This window comes from Camelus dromedarius, chromosome 12, assembly GCF_036321535.1.
Source record: "Camelus dromedarius isolate mCamDro1 chromosome 12, mCamDro1.pat, whole genome shotgun sequence".
Taxonomy (NCBI): Eukaryota; Metazoa; Chordata; class Mammalia; order Artiodactyla; family Camelidae; genus Camelus; species Camelus dromedarius.
Window position 1 is genome coordinate 9,932,084 of NC_087447.1, and position 19,940 is coordinate 9,952,023.

Genomic DNA, 19,940 nt, shown 5'->3' on the forward strand with positions numbered 1-19,940 from the left:
GCACCCACTGGGGACTTTCCAAGCCCAGGAAGGTTGGGCCGACTTCTCTCTCCTTGGTACCCAAGAGAAAGTCAGCAACTCGGTGTGTTAGGCTTATTTAATTGATTTTACAGGATTTTTGCTTGTTTGTTTTCATTCTCTCGCATCATACCTAGGAAGGGCTTGGGGACACAGAGAAAACTCAACACACAGGCTGTGAACTGAAAGCTGGTGTTTTCCTAACGTCTATATGTTGAAGCCCTCATCCCCACTGTGACGGCCAGAGGAAGTGGGGGCTTTGAGAGAGAATTAGACGAGGATGCGATGGTGGGGCCCTCATCGTGGGAGAAAGGAACAAGAGACATAAGACCTCTCTCTCCAACAAATGAGGACAAGCAATAAGGCGGCAGTCTGAGAACCAGGAGGAGGACCTGGACCAGACCCCGAAGCTGCTGGCACCTTGATCTTGGACTTCTTAGCTTCTACAACTGGGAGAAACAAATGTTTGTTGTTTAAGCCACCTAGTCTATGGTGTTTTGCTACAGCAGCTTGAGCTAAGGCAGCCCATGATTAACAGAGAAAGGTGATGGCCAAGACTTCAAGAGTCCCACCCTCAAAGGACCCCCGTCACCCAGGCCAGAGAAATCCAACTTTGTAACTATCTTTTGTCACCATGTCACATGGCAGAGGAGGTTCACCTGCATGACATCCTCCCTGAATGCCAGACTGAATTCCCCTCCTTTCCATCACCAAACCAAGGCAGGGGAAAAGACAAATCATAATCTCCAGTGAAAGGAAACTCAAAGGAACACCGCTGGCTTTGGGTTATGTTTGATTTCCGGATCTGCCCCCCTTTCTCTTCTGCTCAAGATAATGAGGGCATGTGAGCAACATTATCCAGAAAGCTGTGAGATGAGTCTATTGCTGATCTGCATTCAGTTCCATTTACATTTGCTGAACCTGGACCACGTGCTGCGGACCGGAGCAGGTATTAGGCAGATAAGTGTAAATGGGATGATTTAGGGAGCGGGAGAGTCCGCAGCCTCTCCAGCACCAATGCATCTGCTTAACAGTCCCCACTCTCCGGAAATTCCTTTCTCGTGATTTTGAATGGGGACTTTGGGAATGGACAGAGTAGTGATCTGAACCTATCTCTGCAATGGGTGATGGTGCTGCCCGTCTCTGTCAGCAGCTGTGTGGCCTTGAGAAGTTCACTGAAACCTGCTAGACTTCAGCTTTAACCTGGCACTGGGCGTAATACACAGGCCACATCAGATTGCTTTGAAGGGTGTGTGGATAATACATGCAGCATGCTGCAGATATGGTACATGGCAGCTGCCATTCTATCCCCTACCCTGAGGCTTTGACATGCTTCCTCCTGTGTGGACATAGGAGGGCTGCTGGCTATTGACTATGCATGCGTTCATACCTGGCATAAAGATGGCCCTGAGGGTACCTCAGTTTTCTTCTTTGCAAAGGGACAAGTTCAACTCCCCAAAGGCTGCCCGCTTTCCTCCTGCCTCCTCATCTTTCTTAGGAAGCTTCACAGAGCTGCCTCAGACTCACAACTCGCTACTCCCTTCCCTGGCTCTACACACATGGTGTCCGGTGTTCCTGGAGATGAGAGGTGGACTGCGGTTGCCATGGCAACAGGAGTTCCTCTACAAGCAGAGGCTTCTGGGGTCCCATCCCCGAGGCTTGCTCAGGCTCCTGTGACAAATTAAGCCTTCTTTGCAGCTACCAGATGGCAAGATGCAACACCTCCGAGCACAAAGGATCATGAGCAGCTCAATAAAAATCCCAAGGGATACCAGGAAAGAAGTACTCCAAGCAAGCCCAGCAGGCCAGAGACACTCGCCTTTCACAGGCCCCATCTTCTCGAAGTCCTGTGAGAATTCAGACCATTGAGTGCAGAAGCTGGATGTCTGGTTCTTCCTCTAGAATTCCCATTCAGTAGGTCCTAGATGGGACCCTTGAATCTGATTTGGGTAGAACCATCCACCAGGTTTGGGGAAGCAGAAAGAGCATTGGATTGAAACTGAACAAGCCTAGGTTTGAGAACCAGCTTCTTCCTTATCATAGAACGTGTGCTCAAATCTCTTCATATGCCCGACTTGCCTCCCTCACCTCACAGGTATAAAAACCTCATGAGCCTGAAGTAAGATCACACAAAAGTCCAACACCTGGTCCTAGTAAGTGCCCAAGAAAATCTTGCACAGTCAGCAAGTACAAATGTATATACATGATAGATGTGTATGTGTGTATACACGTACAGTAGGTGGTAAATGAGATACACAGAAGGATCATATTCCTGCAAATGAAAAATGGCCAGTAAAGTTGAAGATTCAGATATCTTGACTCCAAAATGATACCTTTCTCTCCCTCTCTCTCTCTCTCTCTCTATATATATATATATACACCTTAGATACATATTCTCTGGTATGTCCACATGCAGACATGTATAGGGATTTCCATTGTGACATTGTTGATAATCAAAGAAAATTAGAAGTAATCCAACAGTTCACCAGCAGGAAATAATTAAAGTTACTGGGCTATATTTCTAGATTGAGTTATTGAGTGAGAAGAATGAACTCGATCTATATCTATCCACTTGGACAGACCTTGAAAACATACACTAAGTGAGAAAAATAAATTACAGAACAACATGTCCAGTATGATATCATTTCTAGAAAACACAGCACGTGTGCTAACTAGGGGGCACTGATACATTTTTGTGTAATGAATATATAAAAACATGGGGCGGGGGTTGGGTACAGCTCAGTGGTAGAGCACATGCTTAGCATGCATGAGGTCGTGGGTTCAATCCCCAGTACCTCCATTTAAAAAAAAGTATAAAAACATGGAGGAGAATTGTACACACATCACACTTTGGAGCATGAATGCTCCGGAGAGGGAGGGATAAGGAAATATTTCAACAGTGTCTGTATGGTTTTCTTTCTTATTAAAATAGATCTGAGCAAATATGGCAAAAATGTGAACGTGTCATAAACCTGGGTGGTGGGGATGCCTAGAGGTTGTCAAAACACTCTCAGAGCACTTCTGTGTGTTTGTAGTATTTCTGTCCAACAAAAAGTCTGGAAGATTCTATACCAGAGTAGTAACAACAGTTATCTTTGAAGGTAGCATTATGGGTAAGTCTTTTCCTTTCTTTTACTATATTTTCTAAATTCTGTAATATTTGCATTATATATCATTTTAGTGATGGAAATAATAACAACACTTTTTTAAACAATGATGGCACATGTGAAAAAACCTTTCTGTAGACTTGTAGCTACTGTCTCTCCTTCTCCCCTGGAAAGAATCGTGGTCCCATGAATGTATGTGCCCTTGAAACCCTAACCAGGGATGTCTTGCCTCAGTTGAGTGGAACAAAATACCTATTTTTAACTTCAAAGAAAAAAATTGCTTGAATCGTATCAATGCCCCCGCCAATGACTCTTGAGTGCTCACACAAATTTTTAATAGTCTTAAATTCTTTAGTCTTCATCACGATGCTCGGAGGAAGGTATTATTATTATCCCCACTTTACAAAGGGGGACATTTAGAGTCCAAGAGGCATGGAGGAACTTTCCAGAACAACAAAGTCTCATAAGAGGCAAAGCAGGATTTCAGCCCACACAGAGGGTTTCCTGGGCTGCCTTGATTACCAACGGATAAACAGCTCAGGGCACACAGTATATGCTCAACAAATCCTGGTTAACATTATTACTATGGAAAGTTTCTGTAACTCACTTCACCTCTACCAGTATTTGCTGAGTCTTGCCGGGGGCCAGGCCCTCTCTGGGCCCTGCTGCAGGGAGGTGGAGGGGAGGGAGCCCCAGGCCTGCCTTCTTCAGCCCAGCATCCAGCCAGGAGGCCCAGGTGTTAAGAACTGACTTGTATCCCATCTCTCTGCGGTAAGTGCAGACAGCGGCTTGAACCGTTGCTTGAGGTATGCAGAGGTGAGAGAGTTCAGGAAGTCACTGCAGGGGAGGTGACCCTCGGGGCAGGCCTTGATGGTCAAGAAACGTCTCACTGGGGCAGAGGGAGCAGGTCCACATGTACTGAGCCTTCCTCTGAGCTGAGCGCATTATAGACTTCATCGTACAGAACCCTCACAACAACCCTGTGAGAAGGTGCTCTTATGGAGCGCGTTTTCCTGACAAACAGGCTCAGAGAAGTGGTTACCAGCCAAGAGTCACAGAACTTGGAGTTGACAGAGCCAGAGTGCAAATCCAAGTTTGTTCCCCAGATTCACTCTTCCTTCCCACAAGTGAGAAGAGGCCGAGGGCATTGTGGGTAGGGGGTATGGCACCAGCAAAGGCTCAGAGGCAGGACAGGGCCTGGTGGGTAAAGTATGTGAAATTCACCAATAAGATGCCCAGAGCTCGGCCCTCTGTGTGGAGCGCAGGGCTGGGTTTCTGGGTTTCAGTGGCAGCTGAAACTCTGCTGGGCCACGCAGGGTTTTCCAGGGGGCCCGTCCCCACCCACCGGCTCTCAGGAGAGATTCTGGTTCAACGTCTCCGAGAGTTGCTGGAGCAGCAGTTTCTGGGTGAATGAGGCTTAAGTGTAGGCAAGGGGTGAACATCCCCACAGCTCTCAGGGCTGAGGCTGACGCCTTCCTGAGGTGGCCGAAAGCCCCCTGAAGAGAAGGCCCCCCTTGACGTCAGACGTCTAGAAGCTGTAGGAAGTCACCGGCACCTGTCCTAGGAAGCAAACACAGCCTTTTCCAAGCATGTTAGGCTGGGACCAGAGTGTCTCCTGGGACCAACTGTGGCTCAGCAGTTGTGCTTATCAACCCCATGCTACAAAAGTCCCCTCCGCTCCCACCACCCACTTTGTCGTTAGCGGTGACCCACAGCCACATGGCCAACCAGACCCCTGAGTTTAAGTTCAGGAAATAAACTTGGGTTCCCAGAATGCCTACTGTGTGTCCCTGCTTGACATCCAGCATGTGCTCTCCTATTACTCTCCACTGGGCCCACTGAAGTCTCAGTTTTCTAGAAGGGAAACTTGAGATGACTTGCCCTAAGCCACAGTTTCTGAGAGGTGGAGCCAGAATTCAACTTCAAGTTGAATTCTAAATTCAAGCCCACATTCTTAGCTCTCCGGTCATACGCTCACCTCACATGTCCCTCCACAAGTCATGTCTAGGGCACTTCTGAGGTGGCTCAAAATCCTTTAATGTTCCCGCCTCTCTTAACCCTTAGTCAGGGAGGTGCTATTCATTCCTTCCTTCACTCCTCGATGTTGGCCGGGCTCCATGCCAGGCCCCACGCCTCGGTGGTGGACACCAATGTTCTCACAGATGATCGTGATCAGGTAGAAATGCCACCCTAGGGGTCAGAGCAAAGTGCTCTGGAAAAGTAGAAATGGGAGGGAATAACTTTGACTCCAAAGAGTGGGGACAATTGGGAGGGGTCTTAGCAAATGAGTAGGAGTTCTCAGGGATGAGCATGTGATGCAGAGCAGGAGATAGCCAAGCCTTTGCTGAACAATCTGGGAGACCTCACTGATACCTTTCCAGGAGGCGAGTGGACTTGGAGGAGAGAGCACGTGGGGCAGTGACCTACCACTTTCTATGCCACCCTTTCTCCCCGCTGGTGGCCTGGCACCATGAGGCTTTCCCACCTTTCCTTGTGAAGGTGCTTGAACCCAGACTTAAATACTTGGAAGACACTGTTGCTGTCCCAGCCTCTGAATCCCACTGATGGGTAAGAACTCTAGTCAGTGCCACTCCCCACGATGTCTAAAGAGGCCTTCAAATTGAGGCAAGTAGGAAGCCAGTTGAATGTTTGCTCAAGGCCAAAGTATGATGGACCCTTGGGGAGTTTTGCAGAGGATTGAGGTGGGCGTTCCAGGCTCTGGCAATCAACACCCACTGATTTGGGGTGAGGGTCTGACTCAGCCAACGGAGCTTCCACTACTCGCTCCCAGCTGCATCCTGCCCTCTTGATCCATTCCTCTGGTTGGTGACTCTGTTTCTAAACTCCAGAATCCTGCGCAGCAGAGAGGTTGGGAAGACACCTCCATAGGGTTGGGGGCAGCATGGCAGAGTTGAAAGCACATGAGCTTTGGAGTCAGATGGGTGTGGGTTTGAATTCTATCTCTTCCTCTTAATACCAAAGATCTGGATTTCTTTTTTATTTCTTTTTTTTTTAACTTTTATTTTTTAACTGAAGTAGAGTTGATTTACAATGTGTTAGTTTCTGGTGTGCAGCATAGTGATTCAGTTATATTATCTCTTAACGTCTAATATCCTCAGTGACCTTTGTCCACATAAGTGGTGACGCAAGTAGTAACCTCCTGGGGCTGTTGGGAGATTAAGAGAAAGGGATCATCACAGGGCCACTCAGTCGCTATTTGGCAACATGCTTGCACAATCCTTTGCTGCAATCCCGAAGCCCCAGGTGTCCCTGGGTTTTTCATAACTCTGTTGGTGGCATTCCTGACCCGAAATGATGCGGGGCTGTTCATGGTCTGTATATACTCTGTGTGGGGTGAAAAATCATGTATTTTGCTACAGAAATGTTAAGGTACTTGATTATGGCGGCTGACCAGGCCCCCACTGAGACATTATATAATATCCAATATATGTACCATGTCACCTCTCTAACATCCAAACATTCTAGATTCTGAATTGCAGATGGGAGGAGGGTATAGCTCAGTGGTATAGCACATACTTAGCATGTATGAGGTCCTGGGTTCAAGTCCCAGTACCTCCTCAAAAAAAAAAAAAAAAAAGAAAGAAAGAAAAAAAAGAAAGAGAGAAAGAAAAAAAAGAATTGCACCTGGCCCCAGAGAGTCCAAAAGGAGACTGAAGACCTGAAATGGTTGCCTGTCTTTCCCCTGAAGGAAGAGCTGTGTGAATGAGTTCTCCAAATTTAAGGCCAAAAAGTTGCACTAATCTCCCCTTTCTCTTCCTCTCTCCTCGCTTCCCCTAGTGAAAAGCCTCCTCAGAAAAGGAGGCTTCTGTTAATCACCGAGGAAAAGGCAAGCCCAATTTAAAACAAAATGGACAAAAGGCAGGAAGAGAAACTTTGCAGAAGAGGAAACATGCAAGACCCTTGAACATATGAAAAGTACCCAGCGTGTAGTAACCTGTAATTGAAAAGAATACGAAAAAGCATATGTGTGTATATATGTGTAACTGAATCATTATGCTGTACACTGGAAACTAATACAATATTGTTACTCAGAAAAAAAAAAAAGAAGTATGTTGGGAGAAGGCTATAGCTCAGTGGTAGAGTGCATGCTTAGCATGCACGAGGTCCTAGGTTCAACCCCCAGTGCCTCCATTAAAGAAAAAAAGAAAAGAAAAGAAAGATGATTGCCTTGGGAATCTAACCAATTAAAGGAATATTGAAAAAAAAAAAAAAAGAAGTAATAGTGAGTGTGGGTGCAAAGGCGGATCAGCCAGGACTCTGCACATTGCTGGGGGGAGCAAAGTTGCCACAAGCACTTTAGAAAACATTTCTATAGTTGTGACCCAGAAAGCCTACTCCTGAGACATCGCACACACTGCTATGCACTGAAATGCGTCCTACCCAAAAAGATATGTGTACTTCCGGAGGCAACCTTATTTGGTGATTGGGTCTTTAGAGAGTTAAAACGAGGTCACTAGGGTGGGCCCTAATCCAAGATGACCGGTGTCCTCATAGAAAGGAGAAATTTGGACCCAGACGTCTGCACATAGGAAGGTAGAGATTAGGATTTGTTTCTCGAAGCCAAGAAATGCTAAAGATGGCCAGCAAACCGCCAGATGCTAAGAGAGAGGTGTGCAGCAGACTGTCCCTCCCAGCCCTCAGCAGGAACCCACCCTCCTCTTGAAATCTAGCCTCCAGAAGTGTGAGACAATACATTTCTGTTGTTCACGCACCCCTCTGCGGTACTGTGTTATGGCCCCTGGAAAACGAAGTCACACACGTACCGGCAACAAAGGTCACCTCTAGGAGGCAGGAACTGGCAAGAGCCCACAGCTGCTTCTAGGGCATCCTGGGATCGGGAGAAGGGAAAGCCGCAGGACTGATGGCTGTGTCCTCCTTCGCTTCCAGACAGCCGGAGTCGGCAAGCCCCCAAGAGCTCTGTGGGACTGGGTTTCGTGGCGATGCTGACATGGCTGGAAATGAGCCAGCCCCCACAGATGCAGGTGTTGGGAAATTATCTCTAAGGCTCTTCAGGGAGTAATTTAGAGTCTGTCTGGAGCACAAGAATGGAGGAGCTGACATTCAGGTCGGACCCATTTTCCCTTAGAGAGGTTCGGGAACTGGCCTGAGGTCACACAGGAGGTAGTGGAGCCTGGAATTAAATGCTGCTCTCCAAGAGCCTAGAATCCACATCATCTCAGCTGCCCTGACAGATGTTGGCCAAAAACAACACGGTGCCCCTCAGCCCACCCACCTCCGTGCTGATGAGACCAAACGCCCATGACGCTCCAGAGACTTGCAAACTCCTTCCTTCAAGAAAGAAAGGTCGTGTTGCATGACTGTGATGGGTGAGCTTTCTTTTCATGTGGCTGTGATAACATTTTTACAATAAGGATGACTAATGTTTACACTGTGTCTGAATGTTCAGCTGGAACCGGGTAGGAGCTGCACTGAGAGCTGGAGGAACAGAGACCAGCCATTATTGTGACCTGGGGCGAGTCCCTGCAGCGTTGGGGGGACCTCAGTTTCTCCACAGTAAAATGGGTGAATCGGGCCAGGTGGGGTCTGACTGCCAGAGCGGGAGGGGGCCCTGCCGCCTCCGACGGCCCCTGATCTTAGGTTGCTGGCCAGACTGTGCGTCCCTCCCTCACAACACAGCCCCAGCTGTCCCCACTGCCTTCACCCACCCGGTCCTTCCTCTAGTTACGCAGTATTTCCCAAACCAGGCCAATCTAAGATTCAAAATGAAACAGTATTGAATCACACAGTAAGCAAATTATTCCTTCTCCAATTCTTCAGTCCTTGAGCTGACAAGTCTTACCGTGGTGCTGCTCAGCCTTTAACACCTAACGCTTTTCCACAAGGAGAGAGCTGGTTTCGGTTTGCTCACCAGGCTAGTGAGTGACATGGTGGTTTTGAGTGTCTTATTTGTTCAGATGGATGTATCCAATTTACTGAAGTCATATTGGTTTGAGTTATATGAAACCTAGAAGAACTCTAGGTTTAAACAAACCTTCTTAAGTTTATATATGGAGTGGATTGTAAAAAAATATTTGCTTAACAGCTGTATCAGATCAGCTTATACTTAAAACTCTCCGATGATTTCCCATTTCCTTTAGATTAGCTCCAAGCCCTTACGTGGTCTGTTTTCCCTGACACATGCTAACATCTCCGTCTCTATCTCCTTCACTCTCCCCCTCCCTCTGTATTCTGTTCCAGTGTGCCAACCCCACTCCTGCCTCAGGGCCTTTGCACCTGCCATGCCCTCTGTTCCCTGGTCTTGGCATGCCCAGCTCATCCCATCAATCAGACCTCTGCTCACATGCCCTCAGAGGCTCTACCTGGACCCCTGTTCCAGTCACTCTCAGTCTTCCCTCCCTTGCTCTCTCTCCCTTGTTGCACAGATTCCTCTCTGAAATGATGTTATTTTGAAAATGTGTTTATTCCTGTATTTATTTTTTCATTAGAATATAAGCTCTTTGAAGTCTGGGGCTTTGTCCCACAATGTCAGTGGCTGAAAACAGTGCCCAGCATGTAGCGGGAGCTCAACAAATGAGTGACAGAAGCTGAGAAGGTGGAGAGAGGACTGGCTTGGGGATCAGGGAGGAACGGGGCCAGGCTCCACTGGGAGCCAAGGCAAGAGGGCGGCGGCCGTCAGAGGCTCAGCCTGAGGGCTCACACTTGGCCTCATCAGCACCAGTGTTCAAGACAATGAGCCAAATGGTTCCCACCCACTGAGCCAGCAGAGAAAGCCAAGTCAGCAACTATACTGGTAACTGAATGATGGTGTTACAACATCACCATCAGGAAACTACCATGATAATAACTGATTCAGCCCAGTATCATCCACAATGTTACAACTAGTGGGTAAAAGTTTGGAGGGGGGCCAAAATATTTAGATATTGTCAAAGAATCTGCCCACAAGATGCATATTTATTACAAACGAGAAGAGTACTTTACCCAGCAGACATCACCTTAGCCAAGCAATCAAAGTTAGACAGCACCGGTCTTGGGACAAGCTGATACCACACGTGAGAAGGACACAGCGTCACGTCTGTGACATTCCCGACTAACTAACCGTGAGGAATCATCAGACAAACCCTGATGAGGAACATTTTTACAACGTAACTGGCCTGTGCGCTTCAAAATGATCAATAACATGAAAGAGAAAGAAAAATCTAAAAACTGTTCTGGAATAAAGGAGAATAAGGAGAACTGAGAATCAAATGCAACACATGCAGTGGAATGTTTCTCTGCCTCTAGGGCAAATTGTTTTGGAACAACTGGCAAAGTCTGAAAAATTTCTGTCGCTTATTTTCCTAGCAATGTTAATGACCTGATTTTGATAAGTGTAGTGTGGTTAGGTAAGAGACTGCCCTTATTTTTTTTTTTAAGACACATTAAAGTATTTAGAAGAAAGAGACTTGATGTTAACAACCTACTCTCAAATGTTTTGGGAGATATGTAATAGAAAAATTGAGAAAGAGATAAAGTAATTGTGGAAAAAGATTCACTGTTAAGGAATCTGAGTAAAGAGCATATGGAAAATCTTTGTATTATTTTTGCAACTTCTTAGGAAGTCTGAAATAGGGCTGAAGTAAATGTTAAAAAAAAAAACTGAGCAAAAAAGAAGGCAGAGGCTGAGGAGTGGGGGAGCCACTGAGATGGTGCAGGCGGAGTGGCTGCAGGAAGCCGACTCCTCACCTAACGAAGCCGACATCTCAGCCCAGGGTTGGTTATCAACCTCAGACCACGTTGGACCACAGCCCTCCCCTGCTGTCTCCACATCGAAGTGGGGAGCAGAGGACACATCTGTGTGCACGGGGTCCGTGCCACGCCCTCTGGGTGATGTGGGAAAGGGGCCCTGGGCAAAGCCTGCAGATCGGGCTTCTCACCCCTGCTCCGTTACCTTGGGTGCATCACTCCCCACTCTGAACCTCAGTCTCCTCCTCTGACAAATGGGAGTAGAAGACTGGCAGCCCTCTGGGGACAGAGTCTCCCAGCTCAGATACCGTCATGATATTTCTAGAATCCTGTCTGGAGCGTGCAGCACATCTCTCCAAGGAGCTCAATTCATTTGGCAAGTGCATTTAATTTAGTAAGAAGGAGAGGAAGGCAGTCTCCCTGAGCAGAACGCCCCGTCCAGGGCATGCGTCTCCACCTCCGCTCCAGCCCCAGCCCAGCTCCCAGGCACCCTCCCGGAAGAGATAAACACCTTAGCAAAAAGTTGTTCTGAAATATAGATAAAATCCTTCCCCCCGCCCCACTTAGGAAGAGGCAACTAGTGGGGATGCGTTGGCTGGTGACCAGAAAGTGCCTCTGGTTCCAGCTTTCTGATCATCGTTTTGTGTTTCTGCAAGATGGACAGAGCCCTGCTTGGTTTTGCACATAGCTGAGCACACAGAGGCTGTGCTCTGCGTCCTCCCTGGCTCAGGGCTCAGTAAGTGACTTCCAGATTGGAAGTGGAGCACTCGGATGGGATCCCCAAGACACCATGAGAAGCTCTCAGCTCTGAGGAGCCCCCTCACTCACACAGCCCATGTCCCCACACAGCCCTGGCCCCCAGCCCCATGCACAGACTCCCTGGGCTCTGCCTGGAGAGCCCAGCCCAGCTCAGGGTCATGATGGAGTGGTCAGGGGTGGCCTGGAAACTTATAGGCTGAACTGCTAATGTGCCCTGCCACCCCCTAACACACAGTGGAGATCTGGGGGCACCCCCTTGCAGGGAAAAGTAAAGGGGTTACTTTCTCATGATGGTACCCCAATCCAGCATCTCCCAAGGGCCCCACAGCCTCCTCTCAACCCATCAGCCCTGCCTCTCCTTCCACGCTGGCCTCTTGGAGGCTCTCTCAGCTGTCACATTCAGGCAGAGGCAGCTGGGCCATGAGAGTCTGCAAAATGGTGGGCGGAAATCCGCCCTCCCCTCTGTCCCCACGAACTCCTCCCCTGGCCCAGGGCCCAACAGTAGTTGTGGCCATGCAGCTCTTTAGCGCCCCAAGGAGCCCCACATTTCCCCCAGGTACTTCACAGCCAACATTTCATGGAGCCTTGTCCCAGCCCTGTGCTCTGGAGGCTGCCACAGACCCTACTTTACGGCACGGGAAACTGAGGCTCAGGGTGGAAACTCGGCCAGGAAAAGGCTTCTGATGCACACAAGTGCCTTTAAGGATTTTTTTTTCATCCAGGTTCCATGACAGTCCAGGTGATGGCAGGAGAGGTGAAACCACCCCCCTCCCCAGAGAACGGGGAACCTTTCCTATAGAAATCTTGAGGTGGGTGGGGTCCCAAAGCCTGCTTATATTCCAGGGCTGGGAGACATCATGCGTTTGGAGTCATAAAATCAAGTTAAAGATATGGCACCTATCAGTTAGCTGGGAGTCTTGTTAAAAGCAAGACAGCAGGTTCCAAATGGAGTTGCTTATGCTAAGTCCCACATCACCAATTGGTGGCTTAATTATGGGTTTGACTCCCCCAGAAATGGAATCTTTTTTTTTTTTTTTTTTGTGGAGGAGGGTAATTCGGACTACTTATTTATTGTTTTTTTTAATGGAGGTGCTGGGGATTGAACCCAGGACCTCATACATGCTAAGCATGTGCTCTACCACTGAGCTATAACCTCTCTCCTTGCACCAGAAGTGGAATCTTAACGCAGCGGATCAGGAACCGTCTGATCAGCACTAGTGAGGTAACTTGCCTGATAGATGCCTGCCATCCCATCCCCTAAAGGAAAGTAACTTTGCAATAAACAACCTGCTCTTTTGCTTCCTGTAACTTCCTTGTTCCCACTCCCTTCTGCCTATGAGATTCTCCTTTTATATCTGTCCTTTCTAGCTGCTAGATTGCATGCTGCTGATTCCAATCGATTTTTGTTCAGTTTAAAAATGTTAATATGCCTCTGTTTATCTTCCAACAGTCTATTCACTGGGCCGTGTAGGAAAAGTCACTTCACCTCTCCAAGCCTCAGTCACTTGATCAGTAAAATGGGGGCAATAACTCATGCTTCATAGGACCGTGATGAGGACGAGACAGGTTTATGAATTTACAAAGTACTGCCCAGTTGGCCTGGCTAATGAAAATGTACGGTTTGTGCGGCTGGTCCCTGTGCCTGGCATCCTCATTGCATCCTCACAACACAGAAATCTGGATGAATCAGCAGAAAGGAAAGAGCCTGGAGCTCAGGTCCTTTGGGAACTTGGGCCCCACCACCCTCAGGGGCCAGCACGGGGGGTCAGTCAGCAGCTCCCTGCAGCCAGCTCCTATGAGGGTTTCCCTCGCTCCCCAGACTTCTGCTTGAATGAGTCCTTCTGCCTGGAATGACTTTTTGTTCCTTTAAGTTTTTATTTTGAATTTATAGACTCACAAAAAGTTGCAAGAATAGCACAGAGAAGTCCCGCGCACCCATCTTCCAGCTCCCGCTGATGGACACATATGACGTAACTAAGCAAATTACCCAAACCGGAAGCTGATGTTGGCACAACACAACTGTCTCACCAGTTTTGGCATGTGCTCACTATATTATTAAAAAAAAAATAAAATAAAAGGCCTTTGTGCCTAGGCTGTTTTTGCCATCTTTCTTTTGTATGCAAAAGCCTCCTTGTCCTCCAGGCCCAGCCCCTCTGGGACAGCGATGTCCCCCTCTCTGGGAAGCTCAAGTGCTCCCTGTTCTGACTCCCAGCGCCCTGAGACAGTTCAGCGCAGGGATGGAGAACCAGGGTTTTGGGGATCTACAGGCATGAATTTAAACTCAGCATCAACCACCAGCCTGGGGCAAAATACATAACCTTTGGACCCTCAATTTCCCCACCTATTAAATGGAGGTGATTGCCCCCATGTCAGGGTAGGACAGGATAAACATAGCTGGTGCTTGGAGGATGTAAGTCCCCTGCAGCAGATGGGCGTTATGGCTGTCATCGGATCACACCTGTTGGCCCATCTATCCCAAGGTGACCCTTGTAGTTTTCACCACCTTCCTCACATTTAACATGTTCAAGAGAAAACCTTCATCTCGCACATCTCAGGGGCAGCACAGGGCCTGGCGCACTGCAGGTGCTAAATAAATGTGAAGAGATGGAGCCCCCTGCCATGCAGGCTTTCCTGCGGCTCACGGTGTCTCTTTCACTTCCCTTCCTTCATTCCTGGCCTGGGGGTGCAGGGTAAGTGCACAGCAAACCCATGGAGGCTGGGCCGTGGTGAGGGAGGCAGCCCATTTGCTCCCATCTGTCCCTGACAAGTCTTCCAGGGGACCCCAGGACCCCAGAGGCTCCTCGGGGCTGTCCCTGGAAGTGCAGTGAGGCTGCAGGCCTGTGGGGTACAGCATCTAGGGAGATGCCTCATACAGGGAGGGAGCCCCAAGGGCAGCCAGCCAGGGGACCACTTTTTCCTGTGGAAAGAGCGTGGAGCTGCCGGTCAGGAACCCTCAGCTCAACGCCGGCACCTCCTAGCTACAGACTTCAGACTGGTCTCGGCCTCGCTAAACCCAGGTTTCCTCACCTATACGATGGGGTTGCTGGGTGGGCAAAGGGGTTTCTAGTGCAAACAGCATTCTGTTAACCACTAAATCCTGTCTTCACATGTAGGAGATCTTTGTTCTCGCTGTGTAAGCTCACATTTACATGGTCACGTACCACACATCTGGCCAGAACGGAGTACTGTTGTTATTTCCATTATGTTTCTTTTCACTATGACTACCATTCAGGTAATGTGCCATGGCTTCTTCTTGAAGGCAGCAATATAAAGTTTTTTCTAAAAATAAACGTATTTACACTTTAAAATATCAGTGAAGAATACTAAGCAAGTTGTCTGGTGGGATCGGCAGCTTTAGCAAACAGCAGGAAGGGACAGGAATGAGGGACCCCAGGAAGTACTGCTCTGGGGACTCACCTTGCCCAGATCCAGCCATTTGGGGGGGGGGGGCTGTGACCAGTGCCGAGGGTGGGATGGAGGGTCTGAAGGACACTGTGACTGGGGAAGGCAAGGGACCTGGGGATTCCAGCCCCACCAGGGTTTGCTCAGTGCAGGACTGGGCACCTGCCATGGGCATTAGTTGGCGTCCAGGCAGGGGGACGGAGGTGATCTTCTCCTCCAGGCCCCTGCCCTGAAGCCTCAGTTGGGGCCACCTGCTTCCTCCTCCTTGTCCCAGGGAAAAACTGATTCTTTATCCTCAGAATCTGACACTTGGGGGCCCAATTTAATTCCTAAGAATTTATATAAGAGGTGAGGCTGGCCCGGAGCCGGCCTTGATAAATGCAGACTGAATGAAGGAGGCCGTGGGCAGTATTTCTCCCTCATTCTAGATCCCTCTGGAATCACCTACGTTTGGCTAAATGTGCCAACCCCAACGCCCTAGGAGCTGCCTTGTTTCACATTACCACCACGGCAATGGCCATGCCAACTGCTCCCACCAGTCACTGACCTGTGACCAGAGAACCAGACTAAGCTAGGAAAATACGCAAATGCCTGTCAGATATCACTCATCTATCTGTGAGTTAGAGTCTTGCCAGGCAGGAAGAAAGTGGGAAAAAAAAAAAGAATAGTAAACACATTTGTTTAATTTAATCCAATCAAGTGTAAAAACCCCCTGGGTTGCAGGGAGACAGAAAGGATGCAGTTTGTGAAGGTTGAATTGTAGGTCCCGGGACCAGCCCAGTCAGAGGGCGCAGTGGGCTAGCTGTCAGATGCTCAAGAGAATATATTTTATATTTTACCAAAACATCAAAAAAGCTGTCCTCATCTCTGTTTACTGAGATGGAAACTCCACCTGCTCAGGATAAGCTACGTTACCTGCAACGGTACAACTCTCTTCTCCGTGGTAAGGGGCTTTTAAGCCCAGGAAGATTTGAATTTTAAAAAAAGAAAAAGAGGTGATGAAATAAACAAAACCTCAGAGAATTTGTTCCTTTTTTGCTAAGTTTAAGTTGGATCAATTTCTGTGTGTCGGTGTATAAAGTCCTGTATTTTCATGTTGAAGAATTTTGGCCACTAGGGTTTCTCATGTTTGTGATCAAGTAACTGACTTGAGATTTTAAGTTGAAAATCTAAGTGAATTTGATAATGTCTGTAAACAAGAGCAGACTACTTAAGAGAACTTGATAATCACTTTGTTTGTAAGTTAGTTTTTTTACAAGCATTCTTTGAAATCCTTGGGAAAGTTGCGCTTCTTAAAGGTATTTGAAACATTTGTAAGAAATTCATCAAATTTGTAAGTGCAGTTTAGAATATCAAAGGCAGTGCCATCCAATATAAATGTAACACAAGCTATACACGTCATTTTAAATTTTCCAGTAGCCACATTTTCAAAAAGTAAAAAGGAGTAGGCAAATTTAATTGTAATAATAACATTTACTTAACCCAACCTATCCAAAATACTATCATTTCAACAGGTAAGTCATATAAAAGTTATTAACGAGATATTTTACATTCTTTTTTGGAACACATCTTACAATCTGCCGTGTATTTCTCATTCCTAACACATCTCCGTTTGGACGACCACATTCCAAATGGTACATGCTAGTGGCTGCTAGATGGGACATCACAGATCTAAAGGAATTTAATCAGCTACATTTGTAAGTGGTATTTATGATTTAAGGAGGCTTATACCGTTCAACCCAACTTGCTGAAATATTAATCAAAGACCCCTGAGAGCCATTGTTAAACATGACTGGATTTATAAATGAGATTTGTATATTAAACTTACAAGGTAAGGGGAAAATAGATTTTTTGAACTTTGGTAATTTAAGAAACCTTTTTTTTAAAAAAAAAACAAAAAACAAAAAACAAAAAAACAAAGAGCCTTTTCAGTACACAGCAGCGGCCCTTGAGGACCTCACCAACCACAATCCAGATCAAATTCGAGTCAGCGACCTCGGCCCATGCCCTGGTGGGAATGGCCTGGTCCTTGGTTACCGCATCAAACGCAGAATGTCAGATCTGAGCCAGCCCTTGAGGACCATCCGCCCAGAGCACCCCATCCCACTGAAACTGAGGTCCAGAGAGGAGAAGGAGCACAGCCAGTAGGTGAAATAGAGGCAGGGCCGTGGCCATCCACTGGTCTCATAATCCCCCCCGACCTACCCCAACAACAGTCAGGGGCTTCTAGTTCATTCTCTCTGCCTCTTCATCCCCACTTGACTGATCAGGAAACTGAGGCAGAACTGAAAGATAGGTGGACAATCTGGTCCTGGACCCAGGACCCCGGGGAACAGAGAATTGGGAAGCATGGTTCTCTAGGTCCCCATCCCAGGTCTGGTCATTCAACAGCACAAACTAAGGCCAGCTTGGCCAGAGAAATAGCTGGGTGAGGCCCAGGATGGAGCTGGGACTGCAAATGGATCAGGAGATGGGAGGCCTGCCGAACGCTGAGAGCGCCCAGCACCGGGAGGCCCAGACCCCGCAGGCCTGTGGTCCCAGGGCACAGCCTGGTCCCTCGAGCCCTCGCATGAAGGCCTTGGAACTTCCTCATGGGCCTCGCTCTCCCAGTTCCCCTTCCTCCCTCTTCCCCACTGTTTTTCTTTCTTTCCTTTTCTTTCTCAAGTTCCCTTCTGCCTGGAGCCTCTTCTGCCCGGCCACATTTCTCAGCACCAGGACATGTGCCACCCGGCACCCTTAGGAGGGCCCAAGGGGGCTGTATTTAATGCTATTAAATCGCATCACAAAGAAACTATCCCCACTCCTAGGGCTTTCGGTTCCCTGAAAAATCAAGAAGAAACTAGCAATTTGGAGGCAGGATGTGTTTCTCACCCCCTCATCTCCCCTTTAACTGAGAGGGCAGGTGAAGCCTTCAGGCTAAGGGCCGTTACATTCTTTTAACTTTTTGCTAACACGTAAGAGAAATTGGTTTTTACCTCCATTTATTTTTAGGACTCCATTTCTCTTTTATTTGTGGCAAATGATGTCAGTTTTCCATTTGCAATCATGACATCAATTTTCCTTTCAAAACTAAACTTGGATCAGTAACACGTGAGTCAAGTGCCTCTCCATGCCGTTTTGAAAACACGAAGTAAGTTACTATCTTGGGAGTGGAGTGAGTCCGGCAGAGACAAGGTAAAGGTTAGGGAACTTGGCCCCAGGGGCACCTCCTCCGCCCAGGCTCGGGTTCCCACCTCCTTTTAGGCACCGGTCAAAGCCAGATCCCCAGGCCCGGGGGCCAGCCAGCAGACCTCTCAGACTCAGACTTAGTTCTGAGCTGAGGCTGCGGCCCGGCCCCACGGAGAGCAGAGGGTGGAGATGCAGAGTGAAGGGCCCGCTTTCTGATTATCTGTCTGTTTCTGCTCAGGAGCAGAAAGTAGCTGAGAGCCATGTGCTCCCGGTAGTGTGACAGATGCAAAGCCTCTCTCCCGGGGTCCCACACGGGGCCAATGGCACACCCATTCCCACTCCCAGAGCTAAATGGCTTTCCCTGGACCAGTGTGAGGCAGGAGGCTCGAAGCATGTGCCTCTCAATAGAGGCGGTGAGAAGAGGACCCCTGTAGCTCCCTGAATGCTCCCAGTCCTCCTGGTGAGCTCAGTGCCCCTCCCAACAGGGCCTTCCTCGGTCTCCCTCACAACAAACTGAAAGCACTTGGCATCTCCACTGCCAGGTGGACCCAGACTCTCCAGCCCAGAATTCTCTTTCCACACCGGTCTTTCTAGCCCCTAGACATGAGGGCCCAGAGCAGCAAGATCTCCTGCCCAGACCCCACCACCTGGACCCCACAATCTGCAGGAACCCACAAGCATCTGGCGAGCACAGCTCCAGACCGCCCGGCACCCTGATGGGCCCTGGTACCCAGGGGCGGCTCAGGATCAGGAAGACTCTATCTGGTCCTCAAAAACCTTTCTGTTCATTTGTGCCCTAAACTTCCCCAGCTGACTAGGCTGGAGCCACCAGCGGCCAGCTGTCCGCAACTTCCCTTGGGAGTTCTGTTTCAGTTCAGCTCTGCCATGAGTGGTATAAGCCTGGTGAACCCAGAGCCTCAACTTTGGGGTTGAAAACACAATCGTCAGTGGTCCTACCTCTCTGCGAGGCTAACTTCCTGACAGTTGGCAAGAAATAGCAATGGGGTGGGGGGTGGTTCCTGAGCCTGTGGGTGGAAGGCATCTCAGACCCTGGGAACCCATTGGTAAGACACCCCGCAGACTGCCCGCGTTGTCTGACCCTCTGGAGTCCTCTTAGCACCATCCAGGCACAGCTTCAGCCCCTTGTGGTGGTTCCTATACCCTCTCTGGGCCCTGACTGCTGTTGGCCCAGCGGGGACCACTTTGGGACCAGAGTATGGTCTTGGCTAAAAGGCTCTGGAAAGGTGAGCCTGAGAGAACCACCAGGAATGGGGCCAAGAGGGCAGATCCCAGGAGATGCGGAGGGGGTACCTGAGAGGGCTGCCGTCAGCCATCCAGCGACCAAGAAGAGGAGCCTCATGTCTGGTGCCATCTCTGACCGCTATGTGTGCCTGCCAGTGGGAGGCACCATCCTAGGGCCAGCAGGTGGACAGGCGGCCCAGTGCCCCTTGGCCTGCTCTGCCCTCGACTGCTCCTGTTTGTCTCTCTTTCTCTGCCGGAGAGAGTTCTCCTTTGCACGCATGCGGCCAAACCCAGCCTGTGAGTGTCTCACGCCTCTGTGCTCTGCTTGTGGTTTTGGTTTCCAGGAAGCTAGGCTGGTAATACAGCTGAGGAGAGCCCAGCTGCCTCTGCCGTGGGCCCGCCGAGCCTGGCTGGACCCCTGGAATCACAGAGTGAGACACACACACACACACACGCACACACACGCACACACAGGAGCCCAAGGGTGTCCACAGAAGAGGGAAGCGGAGGGGCACGCCTCATTTCTGGAGACCTGGTACA

General features: G+C 48.9%; 1 protein-coding gene across 11 annotated transcripts in view; it reads right to left on the bottom strand.

Moving 5' to 3' along the window:
• CD6 (CD6 molecule) overlaps positions 1-19,707 on the bottom strand; it is a 45,010-nt gene extending 25,303 nt beyond the window's left edge. For 4 of the 11 annotated variants that reach the window (XM_064492298.1, XM_064492296.1, XM_064492295.1 and 1 more), the window contains exon 1: positions 19,470-19,705. In XM_064492298.1, the coding sequence (XP_064348368.1) occupies positions 19,470-19,530 (61 nt within the window). In that variant the 5' untranslated portion in view covers positions 19,531-19,705. Of the gene's footprint in view, positions 1-19,469 lie in introns of all 11 variants that reach the window. The other 7 variants (XM_064492300.1, XM_064492299.1, XM_064492301.1 and 4 more) reach the window with 4 other exon arrangements.
• Between the last annotated feature and the right edge of the window lie 233 nt (positions 19,708-19,940).